This window comes from Cryptomeria japonica, chromosome 7, assembly GCF_030272615.1.
Source record: "Cryptomeria japonica chromosome 7, Sugi_1.0, whole genome shotgun sequence".
Taxonomy (NCBI): Eukaryota; Viridiplantae; Streptophyta; class Pinopsida; order Cupressales; family Cupressaceae; genus Cryptomeria; species Cryptomeria japonica.
This window is the reverse complement of record NC_081411.1, coordinates 753228638-753246895: the sequence shown is the minus strand read 5'-3', so window position 1 is coordinate 753246895 and position 18258 is coordinate 753228638. Positions and strand designations below refer to the sequence as shown.

The following is an 18258-nucleotide window of genomic DNA, read 5'->3' as shown; positions in this document are numbered from 1 at the left end:
AGAGGATTAGAGGAATTACCCATGTCCTCGTTAAAAAGGCTATTCAAATTAGGTTCCATTTCCTCAGTAATTAAACCTCGGAAAGACTTAATTCTACAGCTCCGTCTAACGGGAATAGTGTAAGTAGGGCTTATTGTTGTAAAACTCATGCACTAGAGAAGGAGAGAAAGTTTTGAATTTAGAGGTAGCAATTTTCAGTAAAATCAGCCAATCTTCTGGATTTAAGCTGTTAAATGCAATCACAACAGTCTCCCAAAATTTCGGAAAAAATGTCCGGGACCGTGGCACCCAGAGTGCAACACGGTCCTTGCAACTTTTTTCGAAATTTGCAGGGATGAAAGGTATGATGATTTTAGAGCTAATCTGAAAAAATTGAGGGATTTTACGATCTGTAGATAGGCCAAATTAAAGTTGCAATCTCAAAATTGAACCCTACCAAGATTGTCGAAAAATGCAAAATTTTGAATTTTGAAAAAGAGAGGGAAACTGAAATTTTGAATTTTATGATTTTAGAGGGAATGTCAAAAGCAATGCAAGTTTTGAAATTTAAAAATTGACTCAATTTCACGCAAAATTCAATTTTGAAAGCGGAAATTAAAGTTGTTGTAATTAAGCACTTAATTTCAAAAGTCACAAATTGTAAGAATTTGAATGAAGCACTGAAATTTCGAATGAATGCAAACACACTTTTCAGATTTAGGACAGTAAGAACACAATTTTGACACAAAATTTCAGTTTCAATGATTTTTTGAATGTTTAAAAACCTTAATCCAAGCAATCACAAGACCAACTTTGACTGTAATTTTGAAGGTGTTAGAATTGATAAAATCAGCCAAAATTCTGGATTTTAGCAGGAAAATACAGTAAGATCTTGCTCCCGAAATTTCGAAAAAAATGTCGGGGACGATGGCGCTCGGCGCCATGGTCCTCACAACTTCTTTCCAAATTTTCAGGGATGAAAGATATTGTGATTTTATTGCGGAATCCAAAGTTACAGCTGATTTGGAGATGTTTTGATCGGTCAAATTGTCAGACAAAGGTTGAATCAAGAGGGTTTCAAAAATTAGGGTTTTGACATTTAACTACTTAATTTTCAAAATTAAAGCACAGATATGAATTGATAATTTGTAATAGAAGGGCAGATCTGAAACAAGCATTAATGATTAAATATTTCACAAGTTTAATTACTTAAAAAGAAAATTTAGGGTTTTTATGCAATCACCTCTAAAATTTTGCAAAAGATCAAACATGGAAATGTAATCAATTTTTTCAGATCTAAGCATGAAAAATCAGAAAGGATGTTCACATCGGGTTCACCAAAATGTAAAGCGGAAAATCGCAATCGAACCCTAGTTGGTCTCCCCTCTTCCAACTCCGAGGAGAGAGAAGGGAGGTTCGCTAGGATTCGATGGTTTTCACTTAGGGGAGAGACTTTACATTCAAAAGAGGGGTTGAAACTCATAAGATCCAATCCCACACAATGTAAGATTGGATGCTAAATGAATTTCAAGGGTTAGGAAAGCAAGGCTACCCTCTTTTGTAAAGAATGTTGTTAAGGAAATTAAGCTAGGAATGCATAGAAAGTCATAAAGATTCGCTTATAAACTGAGTTCGGGTTATAGGATGAAGCTGCGGACCTGAAATTAGTAGTAAAATGTCGATACGACGCTGTCCTGCAAATTTGAGCAAAAGTTGTTGGGACGATGGTGCCCGGGGCCACGGTCCTTTGAAAAATCCACGAAACGAAGTGGGATCTGTTCGTCTCTGCACAAGGATTCAAGATCTTCAATCTCAGCCGCGTACCTGCAATCTACACACAGAAAAGCAAAGACGATTGGGGGGTTAGGGATTAGGGGTTTGCCTTTAGGTCAAACCCCGGTTTTGGAATTAACCAAGAAATGAGCAAGTGCTGTAAATGTAAATGACTGTAATGCAAAACAAGTACTAATACCTTGTTCTAAGGATGTTTGTATCCTTATGTGCGAAGGTTTAGATGTTGTTGTTTGTTGTATGTTGTAGTAGCATGTAGTAAGTGATCTCCTCTTCAATGGTTGAATCCTTGTCTTGAATGCAACACTTAGCCTTGAATGGAGACTTGAAATGATCAATTGCTTGAAGGAATGCTTGAATGCTTGAATGCTTGAGTATAATTTCCACGCCCTTTCCCATCATGTCGAATGAAAGAGGAAAATGTAGTTTATATACTTGTCAATTAGGGCTGATAGACTGATTTTCCCGACCTTAGGCCGACCAGGAAAGTTTAATTTCCAATTTGCAAACAAAAAGACCCGAGACCCCTTAGGAGACCGGGCCCAAAATAGGACCCAGGGACCAGGGCGCTGTGCGCTCTGGTCCTGAGGGACCAGGGCACTGGGCGCTCTGGTCCCACCTCCCAGGACAACAGGGTGCAAGGAGGTTCAGGTCAGGGTACTTGAAAAATGCAGTTTTTGGTGTCGTGAGCAAGTTTCGGGGTCTCCATTCAGGTTGCATGTTGCGTCGCCATCGTGAAGACCGAAATGCAGTCGAAATTGCAAGTGTCACAATTTTAGGACGCTACAGTTCCTCAAATCCGAAAATAGAAGCCTTGCACAATGTTTCCAAAAACCAATCAATGAAGCCCCAATGGTTGTGATACCATGTGAGATTTTGCCAAGATCAAGGGCACAATGAAAAGGATAAAAGAGAGACAAAAGAATGACAAGAACAAAGTGTATTCTCATTAATATGCAAATGATCAACTGGATTAACCAATATAATGAATATAGGTCTGCTTATATAGGCAAGGCCATATGGATGTACGAGCACACAACCATGACATGTGGCCCAATGAGAAACAAGGGTAGGTAATAAATACTAGGGGTAGGTAGGAGAAATAATATAATATTCCACAAGAGGTGGATGACCCACCGAATGTGGAGTGTAATAGCAAAATAAAACCACAAAAGGTGGAATTTCTCCTACAAGCTATATCCCTATGTACACACTTCCCTAAGTGTCTCAAATCCAAACTACGAAGAGATGCATTATCCTAAGTTAACTTAAGTAAAGTGTATCCATAATGAATATTTATTTACACCAACACTTTTGCTTTTGTTTTTCCAATAGTTTTCCCATTAGTTTGTCAACTCTAGAATCTTGTTCAAGGCCTCTAATGGTGTTATTGACTACTTCTTCATCAACATCTATGTACCCAAATATTTGAAATATTGAATCATTGCCGTCCATTTGTTTTGTCTTCTCAACTGCTTGTGTTGAGCTCTAGTCCAAACCAGCATGTGATTGATTTGAAAACTTCCCAAGTTTTTGATTTTCTAAAATGCAACTCAATAGGTGATCATCGATTTAGGAAGCTAAGCATTGTTGATTTTACCACTGTTATTAGTGCATTGTGATAAGGCGCCTTTTTGTTGAAAATAATGTGCTTGCAAATTTCTTCATCAAACTCCATTCTGTAACCACATAAATAGTGATGAAAATGGTGTAGGAATGTTCTATATTGTAACAAGATCTTGCGATAGAATTTCCTCTTCTTCAAGATAGCCTTCCAACTTGGTTTTCTTTTCTTGAGGTGATATCTAAAAGTCATATAAGCATCTAATGATGTATAAGTTGTTTGATTCCAATGTGAGTGCAATCTTTATTTTGATAAAAACCTAAGTCCAAAGAGGAACGATATATCCAAGATAATGAACAAAGGTTGATATGATCAAGTTTCGTGATAAAGGATTTGATATATCCTGATAAGAAATTGATAATGATGCTGATTTGCACTTGAGATGGTTGAATCACTAACTTGTTGGATGTTTATGCTTATAAAAACCTTTGGAAAATAGCCTATTTGATTGATAACTTAATTGTTTGACTAATTTGAAGACCTGTGACATTTGAAAATAAGCCTCCTCGAAAAAGGGTATCTGAAAATGATGTTAAAATTTTGGTCTACTATGTGGAAATGCTCACGGTTGTAGATGTGGGAAAACAAATGCACTAACCTATTGATCAAAAGCATTGTTCTACACAACAAATGTGTTTCTTTGTTAAACAAAAGCATTGTTCTATGCAGTTAAAGTGAGAACCTAAGATGCAAAAGCATTGTTTCAATTTTAAAAGTGTTGTCTTGTTGAGAAAATGTGTGATCCTAAAGGTCAAAAGTGTTGTACTGTTGATCAAAAGCATTGTTTTAAAATGCAAAAGTGTTGTTCTAAATTGCAAAAGTGTTGTTTTGCATTACAAAAACATGATTCTTACCGTGTCAAATGAAATTTTCAATTTTCCAGCAAGTTGTCGGATTTTTGACTTATTTCAGACTGGCGATTTTCCAAGTTTTTGACCATTTTGAGAATATTTTGTAGACATAAAAGACACAATGTTTAGAAAGCAAAGTGCACAAGCAAGCACGGATCCTATGGTAGGCTAAGACAATAATTTTTGAATCTCACATGGGGTTTCCCCTGAGGCTACGCCATTCAAAGTGAATATTTAGGTGCTTGACCCCACTAGCTCCACCCTCGACACTCACTTCTCTAGGGCAGCCAAGCACTAGTTTCCATGAAAACTCCCCATGGAAAACTACATATCTCTACTAAGAACCATATGTGTGTGAGCTGCTTCAGAGGTTTGGCCTTCTGCGCCAACAATTAGAAGGATTTTGGCAACTAATACAAAAGGGTTTTTAGTAAGGGCTTCTGATCATGTGTCCATACATGCGACACTCTACACTTTGTAAATATAGAAGGTTCACAGCCTATAGAGGTTGTGCTCCATAGGGTATATAGGGAAACATAGTGTCAGTATGAACTAATCATCACATGTTGTCCATAGACATGATTTATTTAGAGTGGATCAGAAGGACTCGGTATTAGCCTGTTTCCACTTGGGTCGTTCCCCTTTCACTGGCCTCCTCAAGGTAGCTTGGGAAGGTAGGCCCTCGAAAGGCCAGTAAAACATGAAATAAAAGGAGGTCTAGCTTTCTAATCACCATATTAGGGTGAGAGCATACTCACCTACTACTTTTAAACAAGCATGATAGACAATGGTTCTTTCACCCTTTAAATTGCCTATGTGCAACTACCTTACCGAAAACACATGATGCAAGTTGCATGCTATTCATTTACCCCTTAGTTAAGCTAGGTGAAACATGTATGATTTTTTACTTCCCAAAATACTCCTAGTTAAAATAAATAACAAAATGCACTAAAGTTGCTCAAAATAAAACCTGCAAACACACAAGTAAAAAATTTACCAAAATTGGTCTTGGATGGTCGAACCTACAAAGATCCGTTAGCATACAAATTATAAAATTCCAATTTTTTTGCAGAGTGAAATGAAAACGCTAAAACAACAAAAGCACTATCCTATTGAGAAAAAGTGCTAACCTATGCAATGAAAGCGCTAAACTACTAAGTAAAAGTGTGATTTCTTAAGCAAAAATGCTAACCTAGGAAGCAAAAGCGCTAACATGTAAGACAAAAACGCTAAGATGTGCAATGAAAACACTAACTTAAAGAGAAAGGCGCTTGAAATTTGATTTAGATTTTCAATTTGATCTTTGCATGAGAATTGATTTAAATATTGATTTTTAAAAAAAAAAATTATCGGTAATATTTATAAATTTATTAAATAAAGCTAAAACAGTACATCTTCATCCATATTTTAACTATCAAACCACTTTTCCCGAAAAAACACCCATAAAAAACTCCAAACCACCCATCAACAAAAAGAAATTCACAACCAGTAACCTACTCAAACTCCACACCCCACTACTATGAGCATGGAAATGCCCATATACATCAGTCATACAAAATTTTGGCATATATACTATTTAAACAATTTCTAATAGAAAGTTAAAGATATTCAAATAAAATCGAACAAAAAATAGGAAATTGGCACCAAGAGGTACCCTAGCCCATAGTATCTTCATCTCTCTTTCTTTGTCACTCCTGCAATTGAGGTGATCTAAACACCACCCACCCTGTCCTCACCATCAATTGGTCTAATTGCCAGCAACTCATTTTGCTTGGTCATTTCTGCATAAAGACGCCTAGTTATCGGTGGCTTCCTTCGCACCTCATCCACCATCCCACATTCCTCTTGTGCCTGCCTGATAATCTCCTCCAATTCCATGATTTGAACATACATTTTTAGGCCCTCCCACCCCCTCCTCGCATCCTCATGAAATCTAGCTTTTACTTATTCTTGGTGTCGTTGAAAGGGAATCCGCATATGCTTGCCTCTAAGTTCTGCATGCTCCTCTGGGATGCCTTCTGAGACATTAAAGCCCCATCTTGAGACCTCTCACTCCAACAGAGATTTCATGTTTAGCAAGTAATCTTTCGGCACTGTCGTCGTCATCACACTTCTAACTTCTGCATGGGAATAACTGAATTCAAGCCCCCACACCATAATTAGGGAGTAGATATCTACCCTTGTTCTGTATTTGTGACCAATGACTGCCACCTCCTGGCCTAGAACCAGTTGAACCGCCCTCGAGAACAAGGGATCCCTCGCAAGAAACATATTTTGCAATCATTTTTCAGGAGCTGGACCCCAAAAGGCAGGCACGAGTTTAGAAGTTTTGAGTGTGAAGTTGGCTTCCATTTCGAGCACCACAAAAAACCGTCAATCTCTGCCAAAAAAAATTGTCAATCTCTGCAAAAAAAACCGCTTTCACCAACACCAAATTTGCTCATCTGTCACAATGAATGAGCGTACATTAGATCATTATAACTATTAATGTATTTCTCCCAATTCAATCCATCATTGCAGAGGAATTCAACATTAATTGCCCGTAATACTCGAGCCAACCTAGGCACATGAACAAAAATAAATAAAAATGCATGTCGTACATTTCAAGTTTGTCATCGATATTGTACTTAGTAGGCCATCTTAACTCCATTGAATGTTGTCATCATTACCATCCTACCACCTCACCTCTCCCTTCACTAAATTGCATGCCACATTGGACAACCGATCAACAATGACATTTTCACTTCTCCTTACATGAGAAATACAAAAATCATGAAAGGTTTTCAATTTTGAGAAAATAAAGGTGATAAAATTATTTAATGTCCATCTCGAGGTTACTCCTTTCATGATTGCGTTAACCACAACTTGAGAATCTCCCTCCAAATGGACTTTTGAAACCTTCATGTTAACTACCAAATCAGTTGCTAATAGAGCCGCTTGCACCTCTGCATCATTATTAGTTCCATCTTGTACCCGTTTTGCACCTTTGAATAGAACATTCCTTTCATCATTACGAGTCACACATCCCATCCCATAAATACCTGGATTGCCCCTAGAGGCCCCATCAAAGTTGATCTTAACCCATCCTTGCTCCAATTTTGACCAAAATTCCCCCTTTTGTCCATGGTCCTTACAAAAAGGATTAACCCTTGGAAACCCATGAACGGATCTGATTTGAATCAAAGGCCACCTGGCTTGAATAAAGTTGTCTACCAAGCCATACAGATGTTTCAAAAAATAATGATTAATTGTTGCTGAAGAAGTAAATTCAGAAATAGCCCTCCCCACCCTATCACATACTCTATCCAACATCTCTTCTTTATCTTGGAATACTCACCCATTTGTTTCTTTCCATAAATCCCATATAACAATTGAAGGTGAGATAGTCCATACACTCGAGAGGGTTGATTTCCTATACTTCAAGAACTAACTTTTGAAAAGATCAATTACGTTATCTGGAAGAGAAATTTCCCACCCTAGTTTTCTTAATAAGAATTCCCATGCTCCCTGGGCCATGTCACATTGTAACAACAAGTGGTCCAATGATTCTTCCCTTTCTTTGCATATAACACACTGGAATGAGCCATTGAAACCCAACCTCTTCAATCTATCTCCTGTCAAAATTCTTCTTTTCAAAACTAGCCATGAAAACACCCCCGCCTTAGGTAGGAACTTAGAACTCCAACATAGCTTCCAAGGCCACTCTGTTTGAGTTTCTACATTTTCAATAAGATTATAACCTACTTTGATTGAATGGTTCCCTGATTTTCATCCACACCATTTAAGGACATCATCTTTTAGACCAATTACTGGTGAGTACTTTTCCAAAATCCTGCTAAACAAAAATTTTAACTAAAGAGATAGCAGTAGAAAATCAACATCCTTCCATTTCCACTCATCCACTCCATTACTTCTCAGTTTAACCAAATAATCCCTAACTTTTGGTCCCCAGAGAGCCTCAGTCACATGTCTGATTTGAGCTACCTCACCCCTAAGAGACAAAGAAGGTCTACCATCCCATGAATTCATTGAGAAAATTTCTTTCTCCCCATTCCCCAATTGCCATGTGTGATCTATTATCACTTTCCTACAAGTCAGCAAAAAATTCCATATTGTGGATCCTCTCGGGGGGTCCCGAACTGTAAAAAATCTTTCTATATTATTTGAGTCCAAATACTTGTGTTTCAGGATTTGGACCCATTTTTGGTCTGGTTTTTCATACATTTGCCATATCAATTTTGCACCCAAAGCTTCATTCAACAAGCTCCACTTTCTAAGACCTGCACCACCTACCAATTTTGGTTGACAAAATTTATCCCATGCAACCAATGGGATCTTATCTTGCTCACTCTTACCATTCTAAAAGAATTTCCTCATAAACTAGTTGATACTTCTTACAATTTTTTTGGGACTTTAAAGCACATCATGGAGTATATAAGCATTGCAGATAATACATATTTTAGTAACAACAATCTTCCAGCCGACGTAAGCCATTTACTCTTCCATCCTTCTAATTTATTTACACAACTGTCCATCAATCTTTGCCACATATTCATTTGATTTGATCCCCCAAACAGCGGGAGCCCAGGAATCTGCCCAGGAAGGATCCATCCTTGACACCCAAAATTCTAAGAATCTCTCTCTGCTTCCTCAAATCGGTGTTAAAAGAGAAAATATCTGATTTAGCCCAATTTACCTGTTGCCCAGATGCCTCACAAAAAAACATCAAGAGTTTTTTTTATGATGCAGGCTTCCCTAAACGAAGCATCCCCAAAAAGTATTGCGGCATCTGTAAATTGCTGATGAGTGACCGCTTCGACACTAGCCGCAACAAGAACACCTTTCCACTTGTCTTCGCTTCCCAAATGCTGAATAAATCTTCCCAAAACCTCTGCCAATAGAATAAAGAGGAAGGGAGAGAGAGGATTAGTTGGCCGCAAACCTCTGGATGACTGGAAAAAGCCTTGCGGGCTCCCATTAACAAATACAGATATCCACGATCCATCAATACACGCCTTCACCCAGCTAATCCAATGAGAGGAGAAACCAAACCTTTCCAAAACTTGGAAAAGGAAATCCCGATCCACCATATCATAAGCTTTCCTGATATCCAATTTGATTAACATCCGCTCCACCTTTGCTTTTCTTATTGTATGGATAGCTTCATGAGCTATTATTATGCCTTCCATAATCGATCTTCTTGGAACAAACCCACTTTGCTCCTCCAAAATAAAAGACTTCGGAAGAGGTTTCAATTTGTTCATGATAACTTTTACAATCACTTTATACAAGACATTAAAAATAGAAATTGGTCTGAAATCCCTAGAAGAAGCCAGTCTCTCGACTTTGGGGATCAAGACAAGAAAAGTACAGTTCAATTCTTTAGCAACCCATGCGTTAACTCTCACTTCTTCCACCACCTACCAAACTTCATGGCCTACCACATCCCAAAACTGCTAGTATAAATATGTCAGAAACCCATTAGGCCTCGGTGCCTTGTCCCCCACCATTGAAAAAACTGTATGTCTCACTTCTTCGATCAGAATAGGTTTGCAGAGTATTTGGTTCTGAATTTCTGAGATAACTTGGGGAATATTATTTAGAAGCACATCTTGATGTTGAATATTTAAACTCTGGTCCTTTGTCAGAAGTTCCATAAAGAAATCCACCGCTTCCTTATTAATATCCTCAACCTTATCCAATACTACATTTTCCCTACTCTTGATGGAGGTTACTTTGTTCTGGGATCTTCTGACCTTTACCGAATTATGAAAAAATTGTATTTCTATCACCTTCCTTTAACCAACCTTCACGGGACTTTTGTTTCCAATACACCTCTTCTCTAGCCAAAATGTTATTGTATTTAGACTTAAAAGGATCTTTTCCTTGTTGTAAGTTTCCATTGACATGCCCTGGTCCATAATAACCATTTGCAGATCTTCAAGCTCTACTTCTATTTCATCTCTGTTCACAAAGATATTCCCAAACTTAACCCTGTCCCATTCCTTTAACTTCCCTTTAAGAAACTAAAGTTTCTTAAAAAAATTTGAATGCCCGTGATCTATAAACCCCAGGGGCTTCTATCTACCAATAATTGATTAAGTATTTAAGACCAAAGTCCCTTAACCATATTTTTTTCAAATTTAAAAGGACATCGAATCAGAATACTATCTAGGCATATCAAGAGTTCTATAGGGAAATGATCTTAAGCAACAATAGGTTTGACCCCCGCTTCAAAAATTAAAGGCTTGGAAGCCCAATTTCCTCGCAAAAAAAATCTATCTAATTTCTCAGCTATATGATCCCCTCCAACTCTACGATTGGATCATGTGAAAGTTACTTTATTAGTCTTTATTTCTCGCAAACCATTTTTAGAAACAAAGTTTTGTTGAATTTATTTTTAATTCAATTTGTTATTTGAATATGTTTAGAACTTGACTTGGAAATCAATTTGATTTTTGAATGTTAATTGAATTTTGATTTTATTTAAATTCAACTCGATCTTTGAATTCATGCAAATTTGATTTAGAAATTCAATTTGATTTTTGAAATGATGAAACTGAAATGCACATGTAACAAAATTAGATGAAATTAGAAGAATATGAATTTGAATTTGAATATGAATTTGGAGAATTAATGAAATTAGACGAAATTAGAAGAGTTAATGAAATTAAACGAAATTAGAATTTGGGGATTTGAATAAGAAATAATTAAATAATTAATATTTAATAAATATTTAGAAAAGGTTAAATGATTAATTGATTATGATAGAATAGAAATTGAAAAATTAATAAGATGATGAAGAAATATGAATTTAGAAGAATAAGATTAATTAAATTAATTAAATAATTATTTAATCAATTAGAGGAATAATTAGTACATGATCAACAAGACATTTTTAGGTGTCTACATGCAACACATCACTAATCCTTTTTATTCTACCATCAAGAAACCTAATTATAAATTTACCATGACCAACAATATCTAAATGAGAATTATCACCTCTTTTAAATTCTTCATATTTAGAAAATAAATCTTTGTTGGAAGTGGTAGGATTCACTTGATTTAATTAACCATGCATCATTACTTGCATGAGTGACCAAAGTTGCAATGAACACATCACTATGTTCCTTCTTAGACTTAGAATCAAAATCGAACTTTTTTTTCTTCTTCTTTTCTTCTTTGAAATTCTTACGGAAGTGTCCTGATTTATCACAATTCTAGCAAATGACTTTGGACTTTCCAGGAGATTTGGATCTCTCTCTGGACTTGGATTTGCCATGCTTATCATTCTTCTTGCCTTTTTCCTTAGGTCTTCCATGAAAAATTAGGGCTTCTTTTGAACTGATGGATACCTTCCTCCACATCTCTTCACCAAGCATGGCACCCACCACATCTTCAAACTTGAAAAGAGCAGAGGTACTACCAATAGCCATAACAAGATAATCCCTCAAATTAGGTACATAACTAAGCAAGATCTGACATTTCTCCTCCTTGTCCATCTTGGCACTAACATATGTAAATTGATCCACCAACAAATCGAATGCTTCCAAGTGGTTTGTAATCCATCCTCCCCCTTCCATTCTCAAAGAATATAATTAATTTCTCTGGAAAATCTAATTCAACAAAGATTTGGATTGATACATCTCATCAAGCTTATTCCATTGCTTCTTTGTAGAGGTCTCTTCATGGACGTTGATTATGTTGGAGTAATAAGGTTCTTTACTTAATTATATCATATTGATTTATTAATTAAGTCAACTTTTACTTTATTAAGCTAAATTTAGGAAGCTAAACTTAGGCCCATTAATAATTAATTCATTATTAATTATTAATTAATTTTTAGGGTTTTTATATTTAGGTTTTGACCTCCTTTTATAAGGATTGATCCAGTTTTTATATTAGGTTTTGACCTCCTTTTATAAGGATTGATCCATTTGTAATCCTAAACATCAACTATTATTATTGCATATTTTTTCTCTAGGGTTCCAAAGCAACTTTTGTGTTTTGTGTGAATCTTCCATTGTTGTAACAGGTTATTTGCATACAAGTGTTCATTGGGTTCTATGAGATATCGTCGAAAAGTTGGTTTTGTCTACTTTACAAATATGTGGGTCTTATCACCTGTTTTTGCTATTGGTGCACTCTACAGCCATTTGAAGTCAGAGGTGTTGTTTTCAGTCCCCAGCTCTTAACTTTTCGCCAATTTCTTCATTTTTTGCAATTCCAGCAATGTTGGGACAGTGTTTTAGAGCTCTTCACAACCATCCATGCATTTTTTTTCAGATTTTACTCTAGGTACATTTTATTTAGTTTTTTATGTTTTCACACTTTGGTGAATTAATTGGACATATAAGCTCATGGAAACTTCTCGTTTGTGTGGGATGACTTGTTTTTTGTTGTTCTTCATGTATTTCTAGTCTTGTGTCTTTTTTTGACATTTGGAGCTTTCATTATAAGCACTTATTTTTTTGTAAACACGTAGAGCTACAGTGCCTCTGTATTGCACATGTATTATGTGATCTTGCACACCATTTTTGTGCCTTATTGTACTTGCACTATGATATAAAATGTCATGGGGGTTTGATGTTTGCCATTTTTTTTCCTTCAAACCTTTCGCATGCATGTGTGCCTTGGTTTGCACACACTTTGTATTTGCTTGTACTTTCATGTTTGCACGGTCAGATGTTCTTGGTTCTTCTTCATGCACTACATTATGGCTTTCAAATTCAATGTACCTTCCATACCTCTCCCTTGTCAGCATTATAGGGGGGTTTCTACTATTGGTGCTAATGCTTCCTTGGTTTTGCATTGGAGTGAGCTATACATTCAGTATTTGTTCCTATGTACTAGGTAGATGCAGCGGCTGGTTACCCATGCATTTCAATGAGATGGAGCACTTACCATATGGATGATATTGCATTCCTATTTCTGGAGGCGACCTTCCATTTTTCACTTGATCGATGTTCTTTAGACTATTGGCATCTATATTTTCAACTAGCAGTTTTCTATTGAATGGTTGAGTAGTGTTGTTGGGGCCACTTATGCAGATTCATGTGCCACCTATATATTCAACTACTAGATGTTTTGCCTTTGTTTGCCATCTGACTATTTGAGTAGTATCATTGAGGGAACTCATGCAAATTCATGTCTTTGTGATCTTGATCATTTTTTGTTTCAGAGGAGGTTCTTATTTCAGCATATTAGTAGTCATTCTATGATAGTGTTTGTAGCTTCTTCATGCTTCAATGTTTCTTCATGCTCGTCTTTTGTTCCAATCTTTTCTTGTTTGGAGGCTTCTTAGTCCATTTTTTGTTTCTCTTCTTGGAGAGGAGTTTTTTTCCCACTGGGTTTTCTCCCTTTTCTCCACTTTATAGAGATTTCATTGTACTTGGGTACCTCATCAAGCCTTGTTGTCGGGACCTATTTTTTGCTTTCATGCATCTAGTCCTTATTTTCTTAGCTTCTCCCTATGTTAATCTTAAGGGGGGTGTTGGAGTAATAAGGTTCTTTAATTAATTAATTAAATCATATTGATTTATTAATTAAGTCACCTTTTACTTTATTTTCACTTAAGGTAAATTAGGAAGCTAAACTTAGGCCCATTAATAATTAATTCACTATTAATTATTAATTTCTTTTTAGGTTTTTTTATATTTAGGTTTTGATCTCCTTTTATAAGGATTGATCCCTTTGTAATCCTAAACACCAATTATTATTATTGCATATTTTTTCTCTAGGGTTCCAAATAAACTTTCATGTTTTGTGTGAATCTTCCATTGTTGTAAAAGGTTATTTGCGTATAGGTGTTCACTGGGTTCTGTGAGGTTGTATTTCACAACTTTAACATATTAGAATAGGGTTTGGCATGCAAAATTTAATTAGACCCTTAGCTTTACGGTCCATAATAGCATATTGATCAGTCATAGTAGGATTTGAAGGTCTTGAGACATTCACATCAATAGCATCCCAAAAATCTCAATCTATTAGTAGATCCTCCATCTTCAACTTTTGCATCTCAAAATTACTTCCAAAAAATTTCCCCACTTCTATTCTCCCTAACAAACTTGCCATTTGAAAAATCCTGCAACAAGAACAAAAAGTGTCTTCTACACAAGCTCCCACTTGAATATGGATTAGTTCAAAAAAACTCCACAACCCACAATCGAAACCAAAGGTGATCAGGCTTTGATATCACTTGTAAGGAAGTCAAGTAGCGAAATAACTTCCTATAGTAACCTTGAGAGGAGAGCAATGCAAAATATTTATAGATCCTTACAATAGTTATGTAATCTTATTAGAAATAAACATCCATAGCATGCATACTACAACACAATTTTTTATGTGGGGAAAACCCTTTTGGGAGAAAAATCCCACACTCCAAATGTTGCCTAGTATATTATTTAGAAATCAATAATAGATTACAATACACTTGCAAAGAAATATTTTCACAGGAGTATCACCAACCAGAGATTCAAAGGAGTTAGCTATAATACTCTTACACTTTGTAGTGTCATAAAATTGTGCCTCCTGCAATTTTAACCACATTTTAGGTCCTTACCTTGGTGACGACATCCTCCTTCCTAACCGAGACCTATTTCTGCATTTTCACCCCTTGCCCCCTTCATGTTTGAGCCTTGAGATAGCCTCAGGACCCTATTCGGGCCCCAAGATAGGGCAAGACAGGGGCGTGGTGCCCCTATCCCCCTTGGATGGAGGCATGGCACCCCTATCCCACCCTCTTAGGGTGGCCCCAAGATAGTTCCCCTCGGCCCCATCTGCACTTCGCGATCCTAAATCTCCCCAATGTCGGCCTTTTATGAGATGAATTAATCTTCAAGAGGCATGTATAAAAGGGAGTTGTTTTTCTCATTTGCATAAGGAGGAATGGAAGGCGAAATTCAAGCGAAGTGGATCATAAGCAAGCATAGACAAAGATATACATCATCAAGCATTCTATCATTCAAGTCTTCTTCATTAATCCATTGGACCAATATTACAACATTCATTTGCAAGCATGTATGTGTGTTAGGGTTTTGTCATGTTACATGCCATTTCATGCAACACTTGTGATTACATTCAAGAAGCAAAGCAATCAACTTCAACAAATTATAGATCTAAAAGGTATACATTTCCATTGTTTACATTCAAGCATTTGAAATTACTTTCTTTCAAGGTTGATTCTTCAACCGAGGTTTGACTGAGGCAAACCCCTATCCACAACCCCATTTTCCTCTCTTTTTTGTGTGTAGGTTGCAGGTGCACAGCTGTAATTGTAGGTTTGGGCTTCATTTACAGAGACGGAAGAACCCTTTTCATTTCGTGGATTTTGTGGAGGATCATGTACACTCCCACCATGGTCCTGATGAATTTTCTCCAAATTTGTAGGATAGATTTGTATTAGTCTAATTAGCTCATATCCAAAGTTACAACGCGATCCCGAACTGGTAGCTCTTCATTTCACTTATTTTCTCTCTCTTTTCCACATAGTCAACTAGTCAACTTTCTCATTTACAAAAGAGGGTAAATCACACTTCAACCCTTGCAATCCATTTAGAATTCACATCCTTGTTTCCCTTGCATTTGGATCTAGTGGATTCAACCCCTCTTTTGAATGTAAAGTCTCCCCCAAGTGAAAACCATCCTAGTGGCTTCCTTTCTCTCTCCTAGGTGGGGAGTCACTAGGATCCAATTTTTCACTTTACATTTTGGTGAACCCGACGTCCTACATCTTAATTCTGATTTCTTATTTGTTAGATCTGAATAATTGCAATTTGAATTTCAAAAGTTCATTTCCAAGTTTGATCTTTTTGCAAATTTTAGCGGTTAATTTCATAAAAACCCTAATTTTTTATTTTGAGGAAATTAAGCTTGTGAAGTGTAACATCTTAATTGCTTGTTTCAGATCTAATTTCTATTTCAAAATTGCAATTCAAATATGTCTCTTTATTCTTGAAAATTCAATGGTTAAATCATAAAACCCTAATTTTTAGGATTCTTCTATTTTTGACCTTTGACTGCAAATTTGACCGATCTAGACATCTCCAAATCGACTGTTTTTTTGGATTCCACATTAAAATCATAATTTATATCATCCTTGAAAATTTTGAAAAAAGTTGGTCGGACCATGTGTACTTTCGCTATGGTCTACAACTTTTTTCCCGAAATTTTAGGAGACGAAATTGCATGTGTTTTTCTGCTTAAATCCATAAAATTGGTGTACTTTATCAATTTTAACACTCTCTAATATCGAACACAAATTCAAATTCAAATTTAAAATTTGCAATTCAAAATCCATTTTCCCTCCTTTATTAAATTTTCTATGCATGTATGGGGTGAACATTATTCTTGTTTGATCATCAATGAATATGGAGTTCTTGTCTTATTTTGCTAATTCAATTTTGAGTTACATTAAAGATTTTCATGATGTTCCCTTTCATGCATATGATGATAACTTAGTTCTCCCTTTCATTCATAGCTATGATTTACCCTCTCCCAACATTAATCTCATTAATGAGGGCACATTGGTGGAAAAAGGGAATGTGGACACTTTTTTCAAAGACCTCCCTCCTAAGGAAGAATCTTTGGAGAATTATGTTCCTTCTTCTCCTAAAAATTACCTCCCTCATAAGGACTATTTGGTGCAAGAGGATGATATTATGGCTACTTATCCTAGTGATACCATACCTTCTTTTCATGATCTTCCCTATAAAGATGAAGCATTAATTAAATATGATAGTCCTTTTTCTAATGAGTGTCTTGAACATAAAGATACCTTAGAACAAGAGGATAATATTATTTCTCATCATAATTCTCTCTCTCCCAAAAATAAAGAGCCTAACAAATATCAAATCGATTCCATTCATGTTCCTATGAAACCAAAAATTCTTCTTGATTATCATATTGTGCCTTACACATATACTAATGAGGTAGTTGATGAGAACATAAGTGAAGCATCAGATTCTTTCTTAGTTCCTATAATCCTCTCTTCAATTCACTCAAATACCCCATCTCCTACCAAAGAAGTTCCTAAAGAAGAACTCTTAGAGGATGATTGGGGGTCCTTAGATTTCACTCCTACCTTTTCTAGAAAGTCTAAGATGCCTGAATTTCATATTCTAAATTTTTCTCTTAACACAAAGCTTGAAATTGATTGGACCTCTTTAAAATTCAATCCAATTCCCCCTAAGAGTGAACCTTCTTTTGAAAATGCATGCAATGGACAAATGTTTGAATGTGAGCGACAAAGTCATGCAAAATCACACTTTCCTTTGTCCACATCTTCTTCTCTATTGTCTTGTAAATCCACACCTTCTCATTCTAATTTTGAATTACAACAAGAAAATGTGTTGACCAATATTCTAAATTCCAACTTAATATTTCTTCTTTGTCCTAAACGAAGAAGAAAACACAAACAACATTCTCAAAATTCTTCTTTTTGTAAATATCATCAAACCCATGACCATTCTACTAATGAGTGTCGAGCTTTGAAAACACAAATAAAACATTGCATTGATTCAGGCATTTTAAAAATAACATCTGACAATGAATGGCATATTCATCATGGTCATTTAAAATAACATTCAAGTTCCTATTATGTTGCTCCTCACTATGTGACATAGTTAGCCTACCTATTGGGGGCTCCTTGTCATTCATGGTGGTACAATTTCAGGTGCAATCATACTTAGTGAGAAACATAATAGTCTATTTATTTTTGCCTCTATGCTTGGGGGGCAAGAGTATTCCTTTTCCTCTTTCTAAGGTTTCATTGTTTTCTTCATGGAGTACATTATTCATAAACTTGATGTCCTTTCTTGCATGGAGTTTTCCTTCATGCGAGCTCATGTATGTTCCGTGCTTAGGATCTTTTCCTTGCTTGAAATGGTACGTCTATTATGAACAATTTCTCCTTAAGGAACCTTTGTGAGCCTTCTTCTTCTTTCTCTCTCTTTGAAAATTACCTCTTCTATTGCATTATTCATAAACTTGATGTCCTTTCTTGAATGGAGTATT

General features: G+C 36.0%; 1 protein-coding gene across 1 annotated transcript; it reads right to left on the bottom strand.

Moving 5' to 3' along the window:
• Positions 1-8957: 8957 nt before the first annotated feature.
• LOC131856987 (secreted RxLR effector protein 78-like) lies at positions 8958-9434 on the bottom strand. Its single transcript, XM_059208966.1, has one exon. It carries the CDS (start codon positions 9432-9434, stop codon positions 8958-8960), a length of 477 nt encoding a protein of 158 aa, XP_059064949.1.
• Between the last annotated feature and the right edge of the window lie 8824 nt (positions 9435-18258).

Coding starts and splice junctions, on each gene's coding strand:
- LOC131856987 (XM_059208966.1), bottom strand. CDS start 9,434: ATGGAAGGCATAATAATAGCTCATGAAGCTATCCATACAATAAGAAAA.